The following is an 18,952-nucleotide window of genomic DNA, read 5'->3' as shown; positions in this document are numbered from 1 at the left end:
GAGAAGTCAAGATTCTTATTCCTTCCTCAGGTGACTTTTACTAGTTGCACTTGGTACAAGTCCCTGATACTTGGGAACTTATCAGAATAGGAAGAGGAACATGAGTCTTTCTGTCCCACCAGCACCCCCTGCCTTGAGTCCTACAATGTTCTGATGGTTTGTACGGATGCTAACAGCTACACTCCTCTGGGAACTGATATGGTTTTCCTCCACGTCATCCTATAAAGTCTACATCAAGGACACCCTAAAAAACATCATCAGGAATGAGGTGGAAAATTAAATGGTATATTTGGTGAGAAAATATTTACTTCACCCATGAACTTTTTTTCTTTCCTATTTTCTTAGAATAAATTTTTCATAACTAAAAATATCACTGTAACCATTTTAGAAGAGATAACAATGAAAATGTGATATTTAACATCATTCATTAGTTCTGTTGAGACTGTATTCTCTCTGACTGCAGAAGACAGTCTCTGTTCTTTTAGTACAATCCTAGAAAAATTTAGGACCCACCGTTGAGGAAATTATCTGCTTAGCTTCTAGACATTTTGAATGCCTAATTTATCCCTCAATTTAGCTTATGGTCTTAAGAAATGAGTGAATTCTTTGTAGAACTTCTTTGCCATTTTAATGTGGGCCTTTGATTTTAATTTCATTACATATGATTTTCCATTTTTAAAACAATCTCTATTCTATCGAATGTGCACTTAGCTTTCTATTCTGAATGACCCTTACATAGGCAGGTACTTGTGTGACCCGTTCTTGAGAGTCTGTATCACTTTTCTTCCTGATATGTGTACTTATATTTTACTATTGGGTTATATCCATGTGCTAATATATTCAATGCATTAAGACAGTCTTTTACAACTCAGAGTATTACTTCATGATCCCTTGGTTCCTTCCCCTCATTAAACAAATACTTTTTGTTCTCTGGGATATAAGCAGAATGCTAGGTGTTTAGAGAAAGGATGGAGTAGTTAGATTTCAGTGTGATGTTAGACTGAAAATTCATCATATGGACCTGATACATTTGCCACCACTCCTTTCAAAAAAAAAAAACAAAAACGAATCTATTTCAAATGTATACCTTAATTACTTAAAATTTCCCCTTGCTTAAAAAAGATACTATAAAAATTATAAATATATAGATGCCCCTAAGTCATTCTTTCTGCAGATGGTCATATGATTTTGAAATTAGTTTCTAGATTTCTGAGACTGACTTCTCATTTTATATTGTTTTACCAGCCCAATGATAAAATAATCCTAGAAAATTAGCAAAATCTCTACAGGTCACTTATGTTATTTTTACCTTTAAAAAAGTGGATACAATTTGGATACTAGTGCTAATTTTATATTTTTTGTAAGTTATTTCTAAATAAATCCTAGGTTATATGCATGTGAAACCACTATTGCCGCAAATATAAAATGAAGGGCTATTAAAGGTGAAATGCTAATTTCAAAAACTATATTTTGCAACTCTCAGGATTTACATGATGGCAAAAAATGGTCCTGGTGATGACTAAACCATTGCATTTAAGTGCGAGTGTGACTTCTGGTTCAAGGTGGCAAGCTGAAACAGGCTTTTATTTCCCACCTGTCTCTTAACTCTTATTGAAATTGAAGTACAAACTACAAAATGGGATACATTCATAGAAGCTATAGAACCTAGAAAATGGGACACAGTGAAAACGGAAACTGTTTCTAAAAATATACAGAGGACTTCCCTAGTGGTGCCCTGGTTAAGAATGTGCCTGCCAATGCAGGGGACATGGGTTTGAGCCCTGGTCCAGGAAGACCCCACAAGCCATGGAGCAGCTAAGCCCGTGTGCCACAACTACTGAGCCTGCTCTCTAGAGCCCGTGAGCCACAACTACTGAGCCCTCGTGCCACAACTACTGAAGTCCACGTGCCACAACTACTGAAGCCCGCATGCCTAGAGCCCATGCTTCACAAAAGAGAAGCCACCACAGTGAGAAGCCCCACGAGGAAGAGTAGCCCCTGCTCGCCACAACTAGAGAAAGCCCGCACAGCAACAAAGACCCAACACAGCCAAAAATAATTTTAAAAAAATTTTTAAATAAACAACATACAGAAGAGAAAAGGCAAATGCAGGACTCTAGAATGAAACCAGAACTGTGAGAGCCTTCAGAGCAGGTTCTGAAAAAAGACCACAGCAGATGTGGAAACTGTTCTTCCAATAGGACCCTTTGATGATCATGGGTTGTTTTGGGGACACAGAGAAAGCAGAACAAAAAGACCAGAAATTCTCTGATGGGTTAAAGGCTCTGAGCAGACATCTGAGCCAACAGATCATCCCCATTCCTATCTATGCAGTGTGCTGTCTGCCCACAAAATCCAGGGATCGACTTTCTAGACATTGAATGAGCTCCCTGGGTGGATGTGAGGAAGCCTTCTTAGTAATGACTTTTGGAGGTGTTAGGAGGGGAGCTGCGATTCATCCATTTCATCTCCATTCACTCACCCTGAGGAGACTTCTGCTTCTTGGAGACAACTGAAGGTGACAAGAGAGTAAAACATTATGTGGAAGGGCCAGGACAACCCCATAAGAGCTTTTTGGATAAAACAAAACAAAAGGGTATGAAGGTGGAAGTGGGGAAAGGAATTGATTATCAAAGCAATGCTAGAAGGCATTTCTCCAGAGTGGAAGAAAACCATGGTCAGATTGAAAGGGACCAGCAGAAGAAGCTATGAAGAAACCACGTGTAGACATATCTTCTTGAAATGTTAGAAAACAACAAATATATGAAATATCCGAAGAGGTTTCACTGAGGATAACAAACCCAAGACTTCGGTGAAATGAGAAGGATATTAACATCTGTGTCATAGCCAAGATTTTAGCCCCTATGATCTTTCTTGATATGCCTGTGAATATGGTACATTACATGGCTCAAAGGACTTTGCACATGGAATTAAGACGGCTAATCAGCTGATCTTAAAATAGGGAGGTTATCCTGGATTATCTAGGTCCACCCAATATAATCACAGAATACAGAAGTATCAGCCAGAAAGATAAAGCAGAAGGAGAAATCACAGAAATGGAAGGTGTAGGAGGGACTCAACCCACTGTTGCTAGATTTCAAGATGGAGAAAAAGGCCGTGAGCCAGGGATGCAGGTGGTCTCTGGAGGCTGAGAGTCTCCAGTTGGCAGCCAGCAAGAAAGCAGGGAGCTCAGTGCCACAGCCACATGAAACTGAATTCTACAAGCCTCCTGACCCAGTTTGGATAATCAAGGCCAACACCTTGATTTCAGCCTGATAAAAAATTGTCACAGACATCATCATGGCTTAAAATGGCATCCATGTATTACCTCACAGTTTTATAGGTTGGAGCCTGGGTTGGTTTTGACTTATGTCTCTACTTCATTTTGACACTAGTCAAAACCAACCCAGGCTCTAACCTATACAACTGTGAGATAATATATGGGTGCCATTTTAAGCCACTGTGATGTCTGACAGTTTTTTATAAATAGAAAGTGAATGCAGATTTCGGTACGTAGAAATGGAGTGTTGCTGTAACAAATACCTAGAAATGTGCAAGTGGCTTTGGAACCAGGCACTGGCTTAAGTTGGAAGACTTTTGAGGAGCATGATAGAAAAAGCCCAGATTGCCTTGAACAGGGTGTAGGAATATGGTCGTTAAAGTCTGCTGGTGAGGGCTCAGAAAGGAATGAAGAGCATGTTCATGGAAATTGGAAACATCTTCAATAGTATCAGAAAGCTTAGCAGAATTGCATCCTGAAGTTATCTGGAAATCAGAGACGCTAAGTCATGAAGTTGGCTCTATGGCTGAGATTTCCAAGCAAATGTTTAAGGTGTGACCTGGCTTTTTCTTGCTACTCATAATAAAATGCGTAAGGAGAGAGGTACACTGAGAAAAGAATTATTAAACAATAGAATCCAGGATTTGATGATTTGGGAAAATCTCAGTCTACCAAGATGGCAAAAGGTAAAACAAATTGCTGTCAGGAAAGCATACTCTAGAGAAAACCAAACAAAACTTCTGAGGGTATGGCTGTACAACCATTCTAAGACCTCACAAAGTTTGGAAGGTCAGAGTATTAATTTATACAAAAGGCTTTTGAAGAGATTAAGGGTGGGACTCATGGATTCCCCTCAGCCCTTTGAGCAGTAGCCTAAAGTAGAGGAGGGATTATATAGGGAGGATTTGTGGGGGAGCTTCTTGTCTAATGGGGTAAACCCTTGTGACATAGACAGGAGTCTCACAAAGTTATGGAGAAGTTTATATTAGCAAAAACACTGCCAGCTTGGGCAGAAAGGGACAGAGACAGGATGAAGTGAAGGAAGGCTGTTGGACCCTCAGAATTCTACTGGTGGAAACTTGCTAGTGAAACTACTCAGCTGCACACAGATGCAACTTTTTATAAGAAAGGAAAGATGAATTAGAGGACGGAGAAGTGAGCCCAGAAGGTGGAGTTGAGAATTGCAAAGGATCATGCACAGGCCTGGAAACTTGATGGAGTTTGTGCAAGTAGATTTCAAAGTTGATTTAGGTTGATGACCACTTTTCCTTCCATCTTCTCCCTTTTTGAAGCAGAATGTCTGCAACTATTAGTCTATGCCTGTCTCACCATCATGTGTTGGGAGCAGATAACTTACTTTCTGGTTTCACAGATGGAGAGGAATTTTATCCTGGGATGGATTATGCTTAGAGTCACATCAATACCTAATTTAGGTGATACAGATAATGAAATTTGAGGGTTTTGGACTGATGAGACTTAGGGGAGATTTCTGCACTTGGAGTTGTATTGGGTTGAGACTTGGGACCTTGGGGTAGGGTAAAGAGTTTTTGCATGTGGCATGGATGTGAGTCTGGATAATGGCTTCCCCCAAAAAAGATGCCCATGAACTAATGCCCAGAGCCTGTGAGTGTGTTACATGGCAAAACGGACTTTGCAGCTATGATTACGGTTGTGGTTGTGAGATATGGAGATTATCCTGGATCATCTAGGTGAGTCCCATCTAATCACACAGGCTCTGAAAAGCAGCGAAGGCAGTCAGTCATAAAGACACAATGTAAGATTCAGGTAAGATGGGGCTTAAGGAGAGGTCAGAGAGGTTAGAAGAATGAGAAAGACTACACACTGTCACTGTTGGCTTTGAAGATGGAGGAGGATGAGCCCAGGGATGAGGATGGCCTCTCGAGTCTGAGAACAGCCCCATCCAACAGCAAGCAAGGACCTCAATCCTAGAAGCATGGAGAACCAAACTCTGCCAGAAACCTGAATGAGCTTAGAAGTGAATTCCCCCCTAGAGACCCTGAAAAGGACTTCAGCCCTGCCAGCATCTCGATCTTGGCCTTGCTAACACTGAGCAGAGAAACGAGCCAACCCTCCTAGACTGTGACCTACAGAAGTGTGAGTAAATAATCGAGTGCTGTTTCAAGCTACTAACGTGTAGTAATTTGCTACAACATCGACAGGAAACAAATACAGTCATAGTTTTCTCCCACAGCACTGGACCCCAGGATGCAATGAGTAATGCCTCCAAAGTTATCAGAAGAAGAGATTGTGAGTCTTGGATCCTATACCCAGGCAAAATGTCTTTCAAATAGGAGAATGAAGTCTGTTTCAATTAAATGTGTATATTCTTGAAAGTTTACCTTCTACATATCCCATCTGAAACATTACTTGTAGTTTTACTCTAGTAAAACAAAAGAGTGTTACAAGAAAGAGGGTAATGTAGGCTCTCAATATTTGTGGTGGAGTAAAATAAATCATAAGATAATATCTGTGCATCGAAAATAACCTGTTCATATTAGAACACTGAAATTGTTATGATTATGAAATTGATTTAGTGACATAGGGATGAAGATATAATATTTTTCCTGATTATATGAAGAATGAAAGACAACTAGAATCTCAGAAAAAAATGTGCAAGGGAATCGTGAGTCAAATATAAAGCTATCTAAAATTTTTATGATTTTTATGAATTGATAAAATATATAAAGTAATCATCTATTTTGCCTGATATTTTAAATTATTTGAATGATGTTACTGTAATGAAATGGCATGACATGAACTCTAAGAATTTTTTTTATTTCACTTTCAATTTTCAAAATTAACATACAGAATGAAAACATGTAAGAAGATGTAACCATAGTTTAGAACAAAAGCAATGGCTAGCCAAATATGAGATTAATGGGATAGGAGAGAACTATACAGACATGAATCTACTCAACTTTGTCAGTTGAGAATAGATATGATCTAAAATCACTGGATTAAGAAATAGACATATGAACACACTGTATAGAATTATGAAGGTACTCACTTCCAACATAAAAACAAAGAAAAAGCAAAACAAAAACCAGCAAAAGTCATAGTGGATTATGCACGCCTACCCTCCACACCCTGCTGATGACCTCATCTTAACTTGATTAAGTCTCTTAAAACCTTATTTCCAAATAAGGTCACCTTTTGAGGTACTAGGATTTAGGTATTTAAGATACATTTGGAGGGCAAATCTATTCAACTTTTAACACAGAGAAAATGAAATATGGAACCTAATAAAATATACTTCACATAAAAGAAGGAAGACAGAGTTTGAGAGACAGAATGATAGCATATATTTAAGAAAAGTTACTACAAGGGTAATTTTAGACAGCATCTGCTCTCAATAAAATTCAAGGACATATAGACCCTTTAAAACAAGGGGAGAAACATGGAAAGGAAATTTGGCTGGGAATCAGGCAAACATAACAATTAATTTAGATTAATATATATAATACATATATATATATTGCAGGGCAACAGAAAACAATTGCAAATATGTTATACACTTATAGTATCAACCATATAGAGATTGAAGTAAGCAAAGTGGAGGATAAGCTTGAAGAAGACAGAGGCAAAGTCCAAGGTGGAGACCAAAACTATAAAAATGATGAGAGGGAATGTGATAAATTGAAAACACATAATACACAGTAAACAAAAGAAATAACAACCAAATGAAGACTGGGAAATATCTTTCCTGAGCTTAGAGACACTCTTACTGGCAGATTAAAGTGGTTCTTCCCATTCTGGAAAAATTAAGGAAATTAGATCAACTTCCAAACATTCTTGATTTTTGAGAATGGAGGAAATAGCCTACAAGCTCCAAGGTGGAAAATATCAGATTTGAGCAGAAAGAAAAACACTGACTTCACGTTTTTCTTTCAGAGAGTGAACCTACATGCACAGCTATGTTTGTTCTGTGGGAATCTCTCTCTGGTGTGGCTGATGAGACCAGCATAAACCAGTCAAATAAGTCGATCTTCATCCCCAGGAGCATGTCACTGGAACCCAGCAATTCCAGTCAGTCCCATATGCCATTGAATTAAGAGAACAAAACAATGAAGTCCTATCTCCATGAAAAAGCCCAAAGATAAATGAGGGAGATGTGCCGCAGGAAACAGAGATCATTCTGGTGCTATAGGGGGCACCCCTACTTCTGATGACCATGCTATTTCTTAATTTAGTTCTTCATGTTCCCTTGTGTGCTCTCAGTCTTGTATCTCATAGAATAGGCTTGAATTTTTCACGTATTCCTCCCATTAGCTGCTCTAGGTTTTGTTTTGTTTTGTTGCCTAAATTAGCTCCCGTGAGTTTCTATTAATTGCAACCAAATAATCTGTGAATAAGGTACATATAAAACAATATGCAAATGTTATTAATCATTACTGGAAGGGAAGATATTAAAATGTTAGTAATTTGACAATAAATAAGTTTCAAACATCTGATTATAGAGCCCCCCCAAATGAAGAGGGATTAGGAGTTGGAGGAAGTAAAATTTAGATAACTTCCTCATCAATGATCCTGATAATTAGACAAACTTGCCCAAGTGTGTGTGATGTTTTTAAAACGTAATTCTAGGAGAATGAATAACTGCACATATTTAACAAATTATGAAAAGATACGCACTTAAGTTCACACAGCAAATGGTAGACAACAAAGGGAGTGGTAAAGAAACATTTTTAAATGTTTGAAAATGTTATTATATGAGGATGAAGGCAAGACCAAGCACTACAGATCTGACGGTAAGGGTAACTGGATGGAACTCCCTTTTCCAATCATTGTGAAACTCTTAGATGTAGAACACAGTGCAAAGAAAAATATAAAAAGATCAAGAAAAATTAAAATAATGGACCATGATATATCAAAGATGCTCAAATGAATGGAGATAACGTTAAATCACTTTCTTTGCTCATCTATAGGAAGCAACTCCTTATCTTTCAAGTTTGATCATGAGATGGCTGCAATTCAGTCATATCTTCAGGCTCCACTTCTAATTCCAGTTCTCTTGCTATTTCTACCACCTTTGTAGTTACATCCTGCACTGAAGTCTTGAACCCCTGAAAGTCATCCATGAGAGTTGGAACCAAGTTCTTCCAAACTCCTGTTAATGTTGATACTTTGACTTCTTCCCATGAATCAGGAATGTTCTTAATAGTGTCTCTAGTGATGAATCCTTTCCAGAAAGTTTTCAATTGACTTTGCCCAGATCCCTCAGAGGAATCACTACCTATGGCATCTACAGCCTTACAAAATAAATTTTTTAAGTTATTACTTAAAAGTAATAACTTGAAAGTAAAAATTACTCCTTGATCCATGGGCTACAGAATGGATGTCATGTCAGCAGACATGGAAAGAGCATTAATCTCATTGTCCATTTCCATCAGAGCTCTTGGGTGACTAGGTGCATTGTCAATGAGCAGTAACATTTTGAAAGGAATCTTTTTCTGAGCAGTAGGTTGCAATAGTGGGCTTAAAATATTCAGTAAACAGATGCACCATCACCCAGGCTTTGTTGTTCCACTAATAGCATGAGCAAAGTAGACTTAGCATAATTCTTAAGGATTTTAGAAATGGTAAATGAGCACTGACTTCAATTCAAAGTCACCAGCTACTTTAGTGCCTAATAAGAGAGTCAGCCTGTCCTTTGACGCTTAAAGGCATTGACTTCTGCCTAGCCATGAAAGTCTAAATGGCATCTTCCTCCAGTATAAGGCTGTTTTATCTACATTGAAAATTTCTTGTTTAGTGTAACTACCTTCATTAATTCTCTTAGCTAGATCTTCTGGATAACTTGTTGCAGCTTCTACAGCAGTACTTGCTGCTTCACCTTGCACTTCTATGTTATGGTGATGGCTTCTTTCCTTAAACCGCATCAACCAACCTCTGGTAGCTTCCAAGCTTTCTTCTACAGCTTCCTCCCCTCTCTCAGCCTTCACAGAATTGAAGAGAGATGGGGCCTTTCTCTGGATTAAGCTTTGCCTAATGTTGTGGCTGGTTTGATCTTCTATCCAGACCACTCAAATTTTCTCCATATCAGCACTAAGGGTGTTTCACTTTCTCATTATACCTGTGTTCACTGGAGTAGACATTTAACTTCCTTCGAGAAGTTTTCCTTTGCATTCACAATCTGACTGTTTTGCACAAAAGGTCTAGGTTTCAGCCTATCTCAGTTTTCAACATGCCCTCCTCACTAAGCATAATCATTTCTAGCTTTTGATATAAAGTGAGAGACATGTGACCCTTCCTTTCACTTGAACACTTAGAGGCCATTGTAGGGTTATTCATTGGCCTTATTTCAATATTGTTTTGTCTCAGGGAATAGGGAGGCCTGAGGGAGAGGGGGAGAGATGGGGAATGGCCAGTCGGTGGAGCAAACACACCACATTTATTGATCAAGTTTGCCATCTTATGTGGATGCAGTTTGTGGCACCCCCAAAACAATTTTGGTAGTAACATCAAAGATCACTGATCACAGATCATCATAACAAATATAATAAAGTGAAAACGTTTGAAATACTGCAAGAATTACCAGTATGTGGCACAGAGACACAAAGTGAGCAAATGAAAAATAGAAGAAAGTGGCACCTTAGACTTGCTGGATAGTCACCACAAACTTTCAATTTGTAAAAAACACAATATCTGTGAAGCTCAATAAAGTGAAGTGCAATAAAATGAGGTCTGACGGTATATGTGTGTCCATGTTAGTAAAAAGTTGAGGAAACAAATTCCAACAGTTTCTTCTTGTTTCTTTTTTCATCTTAATGAAATTAGGTTTGGGGTAATTTTCCCCCTTCTTTTTGCTTCACTGTTTTCTAAACTTTTGCATTTGGAAAGATATTATAAAGCATATTACTAATTCAAATATTTGAAAAATTAGTCCCATATTCCTGGATTTAAAGATGGCAAAATGTAAATTACTGAGATAATGAAGGGTTATATTGAAATAATATGTGTTTATTTTAAGGATTTCCTTAGAATGTCTTTCCTGCACTTAGATGTTATTTATACTGACTATACTAGAATAATTGTTTTGAGCTGTAAAAAATAAGGCTTTTATGTGAGTGGCTTAGACTAATTGAAAACAGAAAAAGAATTTGAATTAGATGTTCTTTAAAGCCCTTCCTAATAATAAATTCTGACTCTGCTATTTATCCCAATGTATAAGAGGAATAATTAATATTACGTGACATTTTACTACCTGCCAGGCACTGTTCTAGACAGTTTATGTGTATTATTTAATACTCAGAAATAATTCATGAGGTTGGTACTATAAGATAGAATAATTGCTACTACTATTATTTTCAATGTCAAATAGGTAATGATTCATTAGAGATTGCAGATAGAACATTTTGTAGCAAACTGTAGAAGAACAACATTTCATTAACTGAAAAAATTGCTCTTTTCCTTTCCTAATCCCGATCTCTTATATGTTTGTGCAATGAGATTATTTGAGAACATTTTAAATTAAGTAATATGTTCTTATAGTTTCTTTGAAGGATGAGGAAGGGTTGGCTGCTATAGGTAGGCTTTCCCAGGAAGCATCTGTATCCAGACGGTTTACTAGAGAGAACTCAGAACTGTACCTGCGAGGGAGTTAGGGAACAAGGATTCCACAGAGGGAAAAAAATCCGAGGCTGGCTTGGTCCTTCGCAGATGCCCTGTGTCTTCAGTTTCTGGGGAGACACTGAGGCAGAATCCAGCCACAGGCAGCATTCCTGGCTGAAGGAGTGAGTCAGAGATCAGGACAAAGCAGACCAATGTAGAGAAAAGTACAGTAAAGTTTCCTAGGCAGACCCAAGAGAAAAGACATCGTTATGAGGCATAAATCCAAAAGGAGAGAAGAATGGATAAGGAGACAACAACCAAATCCTCTTAGAAACTAGAAAGAAAATTGGTGCATGTGAAAGGATTTGCTGACACCTAGAAAAGTGAATGCTAAAGCAGCAGAGAGGAAGCAAAGAGTCAACCAGATTTTCATCCAAGACTCTCTCCAGACACAGGAATTGACAGCATGAAATGCTTCGGAGGAGGTGACAACATAAGGGAGACCAGGTGGAAGTCTGTATATGAGGCTGTCAGATCTCCATAACCCATGCCTCCCTCTCCAGAGAAAAGTGCTGGCATATTTCTTTGTGGGAGGGGAACTATTTTTTGGAGATGGTTGGAGAACGTTGTTGGACTGGGTGACAGACGTGAGGAGGGCTTCCCACGTAAAAAGTAAGAGACAAACAAAGAAGAAAAAAACGATCTGGAGAAAAAAGAATGCCTGCAGGGAGGAAATAAAACATAACAAATAGAAGTGCTGTAAAAATCTCAGAGTAATAAAAGAATGTATTGCAACTGTGAAATGAGAACAGTCACTTGAAAAAAGAAATTCAGAGTATATAAAAGAGCTCTTGAAATTAAAATGTGATTTTTTTTTTTTAAAAAAAAGAAAAACTCAGTAAAATTATTTTATGGTAAAGCTCACCAAATCCTCCAGAGAGCAGAGCAAGGGATGAAGTGATGAACAAGGGAGATGATAAGAATATTATAGGACAGGTCCCAGAGGTTCAACAACTAAATATGGGAGTATCACTCAAATAAAGCTGAATTATAAGAATTTCTAAGCCAGAATTCCATACTCAGCCAAACAATCCATTAAACGTGAGGTAAACGTTTTTAGGCATACAGCTTCTCAGAAATTTACTCCCAAGAGTTTGTCCTTATGAAAATACTAGATACCCAGTCCACCAAAATGAGTAAAGAGGTGTAAGGAACAGGAGACAGGAAATCCATGGGAAAGAGGCAGCCAGCATCCCCAAGAGGAAGGTTCACTGGAGTTTTCAGGCTGGAATCTATGCATTAGGCATAAAAGCCACCAGTCCAGATGGTAAAAGACTACAGGAGATAGTTCTTCAGGAAAATACAACTGGTAGGAAAGAGCTGTCAACGTAATGGGTGCTGAATTAGTAACTGTAGAAAACTCTAAGAATTAGTAAGTATTAGTTCTAGGAAAAACAAAGTGGAATCAAATGGAATGGAAAATGAAAGTTTACTGCACGTCTGAGTTGACAATTGTTTTTACAGCATCCCAATAAAGGAACACCGAGTATTAAACATGCTACCAAAGAGGAAGGGGGTCACCTATGAGCTGGAGAAGGTGCAGAATGAATGTTTTATCCTCACATGTCCTGTGGCGGGGTTGGGGCGGGAGGAATCTACAAGTGATAGTGATAAAAAATGAAAAATCACGAAAAGTATAAAACAGGTTATTTCCAGAAATGGAGCCAATACAGAAACAAATAAAAAAGTGCAATATTTGCCTCTGAGAAGGAAGAATTTGGGATGGAGGAGGTGGAGGAATTTTTTCTTATAAAATATATTGTAGAATTATTTGATTACTAATATGCATGGATAACTCTGAATAAAAATTCTTATTAAAAAGATAGACAATGTAAAAAGAAAGAGTATTAATTTTTTTTAGTCCAAAAGAAGAGTACATTGATTGACCTGAACAAATTGCCTTATTTTTTCTGAAATGACTTTAGGTCTAAATCAGTGACCTGGCTTCTGAGCAACTTTGGAAGAGCTTCTTATCTGGATGACATTGTTAAAGATATTCTGACTGTTACCATTCTAAAATGTTGACCTAAATGACCTTTAGATTTCTATTGTTATAATCTTAACTATAAACTGTCTTCTTTGTAGAATATAATTTTGGAAGACGTATACTTCAATAAATGATTAGTCTACCAGTGAGGTATCTTATTTGAAAAAAGAATAAAATACATACAATAAAAATGTCAGAGCTGCAGACCTCATTAATTCAGTTTTTTTTCCATATTCTACCTAGGCGAAGGTGAAGTTTACCTTTGAATGCCTAAGAAGAAATGAATATTGTAAGCATCATTATAAGGATATCTTGGTCATTTTTTTAAAGAAACTGAAGATTGCAGTGTATACTATTTAATAGACTCTTTATTGAATAAATATATATTGAGCTTATTCATGTAACAAATCTCATTAAGTACCTATTTTATTCAGGCATTCTGCAACATATTGGGAACACGAGGCTGATACTATATAGTTCTTGCTCTTATGGTGACACATAAGTAAGGAAATTGACATGAAAATGAGCAATTGTGATTAAAAGAAAAAATAATAATTGCTCTATTGAAGAGTTACACAAAATGCACTAGGTGCCCAGGACTATGAATATAGGCGTCACAAAGGGAATTCCATGTGAGCTGAACCTGAAGGAGAAATGAGAGTTACTTCTATGAATTGATGGAGAAAATTCCAGAAAGGAAGCTTGAGCCGTGGTACATATGTGGGTGGAAGTGTCACGTGTTCTGAGATCAGCCAAGAGTTGAGGATGTCTGGAGCACTGAGCAGTGAGTCTGGAGAGAGAGGAAAGGAGACTAGATTTCATGAGTAAGGTCGAGTCAATGAGGCACTATTAATAGTGATTATAATTCACAGTAGTCAAATTTTTCAAGTTATTTCTCTGTGCCAGGCATTGAGCCAAGCACTTTACATGTGACATCGTATTGAATCCTAACAATTACTCTATCGTCATTTTTAAGTTTTTCAAGCTTGAGAGTAACAGAATAAAATTTGTGTAGAAACTTCATGCTAAATATCATGAAAAAATGTTTCAGTCAAGTTAAAAAAAAAAGGGGGATACAAAATGGCTTAAGCGACCACGTAAAAATTTTATAATCTATCAAGAAATGAGATTGGAAGATTTAGATAGCCAGTTGTTTTATTCTTTTTCATCACTTTGAAAGTCTCCACTTATCAATTTAAAAATAAGAACAATGTGTGTTTTTAGAGGAAGAAGGGAAAAGAGAAGGCAGAAAGAGGAGAGATTCTGTGGTGAGGGAAGAGAAAAAAGGAAGAGAGAATAAGAGAGAAAGAGAGAGTGAGCTAGACCCACAATCACTAAAAAGCAATGTTGGAGGATGGGAAAGGGAGAAGGATGAGACAGAGACTCCTCCCCCAGTGGTCCAGGCAAAAGACAATACAGGCTTCAATGTAGGCAGTCATCAATAGAATAGCAAATGGAAGAATAAGAGAAGTATTTACAAAAGGAAATGGTCATGCTTTGGGTGTGTAGATGTTAAGCCCATTCATCAAGAAAGGGAGATGTGAGCCTTGGTGAGGTTCCTGAGGGGACGTGATTAGTAACATGGTTCCTGTAGCTCTGGTATTATGATTTGTTGGTGGTTTCATAAATAAAATATGCTAAATATGCTAACTCATAACTAGTGGGTGTCACTTTACGCATTGCATTAATTAATCACATTCCTGTTAAAGAGAAAATGGTGGTTGAATGTTCCTGGTCACCAAGTTGATCCAGAACCTCAGGTTCTGGTTTTGACCTAATGAAATCTTTTATCCTGTATTCATCACAACACAGAACTTTCATGGATGACCACCAAGAGTACAATAAGAGCATGAGGAACCTCAAAGTACTGGTTTGAGAGCACGGTTGACCATTGACCCAGATTGTATGGACTTGACTCTCCTTTACAAAATGTTCCATTGCTGTAAGATGTTGTGGATCAGATGTTAAAGTACACGCTGCCGTCTGCCCTGAGTGCCTTCCTACCCATCTTCCTCTTGCCTGTTAACCTTGCCCTTTCTTCACCCCCCAGGGCTCTACGAAACCTTTCTAACCAATGATGAACCAGAATGCTGTGACGTCAGGAGAGAGGGAAAATCCAACACCCCCTACAAGGGGACGGTGGACAGAGGCAGCTCCTGTCCCAGGACGTCGCTCCCTGCTTCAGCAGCACCCAGGCTGGGCCCCAGCAGACTCAGACTGTGTGTCCTTGTGCTGATGCTCCTTCACACAGTTCTCACGGCCTCGGCGGCACAGAACGCCACAGCCCTGGGCTTCGGGGGCATCCACGCACTTGACGAGCGCTCGGCCAGCAAGGAGTAGGGACGCTGGACCCTGGAGCATGCCTGCCGCCCTGGCCACTGGCATCATGGCCTGGGTGCTCTGACCCGCGCATCACTTCGTGCAGGGCCTGGAGGGCCAAACTGGAACAGAGGGACCTGAATCCAAACAAGGACACACACACACAGCTTTTTATGGACTAAAAGGCTGGAAAGTGACTTCAATTTCTCACACCATTTTATACACTGTGTTTTAATGTTTGGAGGTTTTCTTTGCTTTCCTTTTGATTTGGGTTTATCTGTTTGTTTTGTTTTTGCACTTGTTAATACAGGATTTATTTGGGGGGGATGGTTTCTCAGAGGTAAACTAAGTCTTTTCACTGTCTCTCTCTATATATATATTTCTAGTCATTGTGTGTGTTCCTCAGATAGTTCTGTCTCATGTCCTGTCAGTTTCTATTAGCGGAATGATGGCTATGACCTCACGGTATAGCAAACAACAACAACACACAAAAAAAAAATCATAAAAAAATAAAAAAGACAAAAAAAAGAAAACAACAAAAAAAATAAAAATAAAAAAACTCCCTGACTCTCCCTCCTGCCTCTGGAACCCACGCCCCTCCCGGCCTGCCCGCCCCGGGCCTTCCCCACCCACAGCAGACGACATCCGCTTGCTTCTGTCTTTGTCGCAGCTGCCGTGAGTGGGCGCAGTGCACGCTCCGCTGGGCCTCTGAGCCGCTGCTGCGCAAACCCGCAACGGAGCAGAACCAGGGGGGCCCTTTCTAGCTGAACAAACAAGTGCTCTCCATAACAGGTGGGGTCCCACAGTTAGCACATCTTTACGTTGAAAATAAAACAAAAGCATAGAAAACTCCCATGAACTCGGTTGGTCCAGCTCCCCCTTCCAAGGGCCAAGGCCTTCCTCGCTGGTCAGGTGGCTGGAAGCAGCCGCCCAGAATGGGGGTGTAAGGAGGTAGGGAGTCCTCCCCTGAAGCCGCAGGTGGCTGGGCTTTCCCTGGGATTTCAGTTCTGTTGCAGGACTACACGAGCACCTTTTGGCCATTGTTACAGGAACAGGATTCTGAGGACTCAAATCTGGACTTCTTTTTCCTCCTTTACCATTGTGGAGGGCTAGCAGATGTGCTCAGACACCTGCAGCATACAGAATCTAGACCATTTCACCCCAGTATTTCCCCCACATACAGTTTTTAATTACTCCAGGTATAAAGTGTATGCAATTCTGCATTATCAAAAAGAACTTTTCAAAAACTAGGTTAGCCATTTTCATTCAAGTACAGAAACATTACCACTCTCACATGCTCTAGATAGTTGAAGGCAAGAGGAGAAATCGGATTACTCTGTTTGTATTTTTTCTTTTTGTGGGAACATTTTACCTGCTGAGTGTCTATGAATTTGCTTTCTAAAAAAAAAAAAAAAAAAAAAAAAAAAAAAGGCTTTTATGAGTTTACAGTAGAATCAGTGGAAGGGAGAGTTAATAAGGGCTGTTTTTAAAACAAACAAACAAAACAAATAATTTTAAAAGAATCACTTCACATTCTTTACTATTCTCTACCTACACTCGGGAACTGCATTTCAGGGATGATTGCTGTATAGCTGGCAGATGAAGGAAAACCATGGAAAAGGTCCTCTTAGCGAACAAAATTTAGTTCCTAACTTTCTAGCTATGAAATTCCCCCAGGCATTTGTTTTTGTTGAAACAAAACTTTAATCTCTGCATCATACCTAACTCTGCGACACGCGTTACAGTATGCATATTTTGTTTTGAATAAAAAAAAAAACCTGTTTTGTTCCAGTCTGTTAAGAATATTCAAAATAATAAAGGTATTGCTTAATAAAATTGCTAGAATTGTTTAGCAGTACATGCACAAATATTTTACTAGATTCTTTGTTTTAATAGTGTTTTGTTGAGACTGAAAATCCTAAAATGGTCTGCGCAAATACAAAAAAAAAAAACCACCCAAAATGCAAAATTCTCCAGTTTTTGTTCCTTTTTTGAAATTTGTTTTTTATTCAAATGCAAACACACATTCACACGTGCACCCACACAGGCACAGCATTTGTAATTTATGAAAATAATGGTACTATTTCTGGGGACAGTGGGTGGACAGCGGCTCTGGCGCATATTAACTGCATTGAATTTTGCGAGACTTATAGAAGTGAGTTTTGGTAAAGCCTAATTAGTGGAGGATTCTAGATTTCAGTGGAGTTGGGGGTGGGATGAGAAGGGTTAGGGAGCAATGACTGGAGGGGGAGGGGTGAGTGATGACTCATGGGGAAGAACGTATCAGATGAGCTCTTTTTCCACTGACCTCTTAATGACCTTAAGGTATACGACCACAACAAAGTTTGTCGTGACCTTCGTCTACCTCTGCCCGACAAACCCCATCCCACTCTCTGTTTCTTCAGTGTTCCTTGTGCTTCTGTTCATGCCAGAAGCAAGTCCATTCTTTCAGGAAAATAACACAACAGAAGATGCAAGTTCCACCCGCTCTTACTGGGATGACAAGAAGTTACTATTTCTAGACACAGGGCAAAGTGACAACAAATAGCATCCCTTAACAATGGAGTTTCAAAAAAAACCAAAATAAACAATGGGGTTTCATTTTCTATTAATATTTTTTGCAACTGATTAAGATTCTTTTCCAGAATAAGGGGACTGGATGGTTCCACCTGCCCATGTTTTAGCTTTGGTTTTGGGAGAATGGCGGCCAAAAGAGGGAAACCCAAACCACCACTACTTTACATGGTGGGTAAGCCCTCCAAAAGGCAAGTTCAAGAGCTGGGAAAACCCATGCAGTATTGTGAATACGAAATTCTCGCTTAGGTGAGGAAGAGGTGGTGGGGTGGGAAGGGGAATGGCAGGTCAGCCAGAGGTGGAATCCACTGTAATTCTGGTCAGATTTTTTTCTTGCCACATTTACTCTGATGTGAGAAGGGCCTCCGTGCCTAGTATTTATGATTGTAAATGGGTAACCATTTGCTTATGACATTTCCACTGACACAGTGAACTAAAGCAGCTATTCCTGCGATTGGCTAAACAATCCAAATAGTCAATGACTCCTTTACAAAGTCAAGAAACAACCATTGATGATTTGTGATGCAACCAGTTGGTGATCCAAATCTCACTACATCCATGGATCATTTGCAGTAGTGTTCCTACTTGATAACATGCTTGATGTTCTGCACAGAAAATATTCAGACATTGCGCCTTTGTAATCATCATCTTGTTCTATATTCCTCGTGGTGGATATCCACTGCATACTAGCTAATGAATTATGATATTAAAACAATTATTTCTGAAAACAAGTTGAAAATCAAGAAAACTATATTCTTCACAAATGTATGAAACAGAATTCTCCATATTTATGATTGTCTTTTTTTTCTGCAATAGAGAAATCCCAGTTTGAAGAATATGTTGATACTGCAAAACCAAATGTCAGCTAACATAAGTGGAATTATATATTACTCCTTATTGCATTGATGTTTGGTGGTACATTATATTGACTTCTCCTTCATTAAAAAGATAGTATTGTTCCCCTCACCCACAAATAGTAAGCAGAAGTTGTTCTTTTAAATGACACCATGATAAAAAAAAAAAAACAATTTAGTTCCTCACCAATGAATTGATACTGTTAATTACTAGGACCTGTAGTCATTAAAATAAAAGAAGGCAGGAGCACAGCAAGGAAAAAAGCAGACAGGAAGGAAGGAAGGAAGGGAGGGAGGGAGGAGGGA

At 38.8% G+C, this 18,952-nt stretch overlaps 1 protein-coding gene across 2 annotated transcripts in view; it reads left to right on the top strand.

Moving 5' to 3' along the window:
* The window catches only part of NALF1 (NALCN channel auxiliary factor 1), a 587,545-nt gene extending 570,501 nt beyond the window's left edge, over nt 1–17,044 (top strand). Inside the window, exon 3 of one of the 2 annotated variants that reach the window (XM_060080203.1) lies at nt 14,950–17,044. In XM_060080203.1, coding sequence (XP_059936186.1) covers nt 14,950–15,239 — 290 coding nt within the window. In that variant the 3' untranslated portion in view covers nt 15,240–17,044. Of the gene's footprint in view, nt 1–13,142; nt 13,190–14,949 lie in introns of those variants that run through there. The other variant, XM_060080204.1, reaches the window with a different exon arrangement.
* The last annotated feature ends 1,908 nt before the right edge of the window (nt 17,045–18,952 follow it).

Source organism: Mesoplodon densirostris, chromosome 17 (genome assembly GCF_025265405.1).
Source record: "Mesoplodon densirostris isolate mMesDen1 chromosome 17, mMesDen1 primary haplotype, whole genome shotgun sequence".
NCBI classification, from domain to species: domain Eukaryota; kingdom Metazoa; phylum Chordata; class Mammalia; order Artiodactyla; family Ziphiidae; genus Mesoplodon; species Mesoplodon densirostris.
The sequence above is the reverse complement of the archived record's forward strand: the minus strand, read 5'-3'. Positions and strand labels throughout refer to the sequence as shown.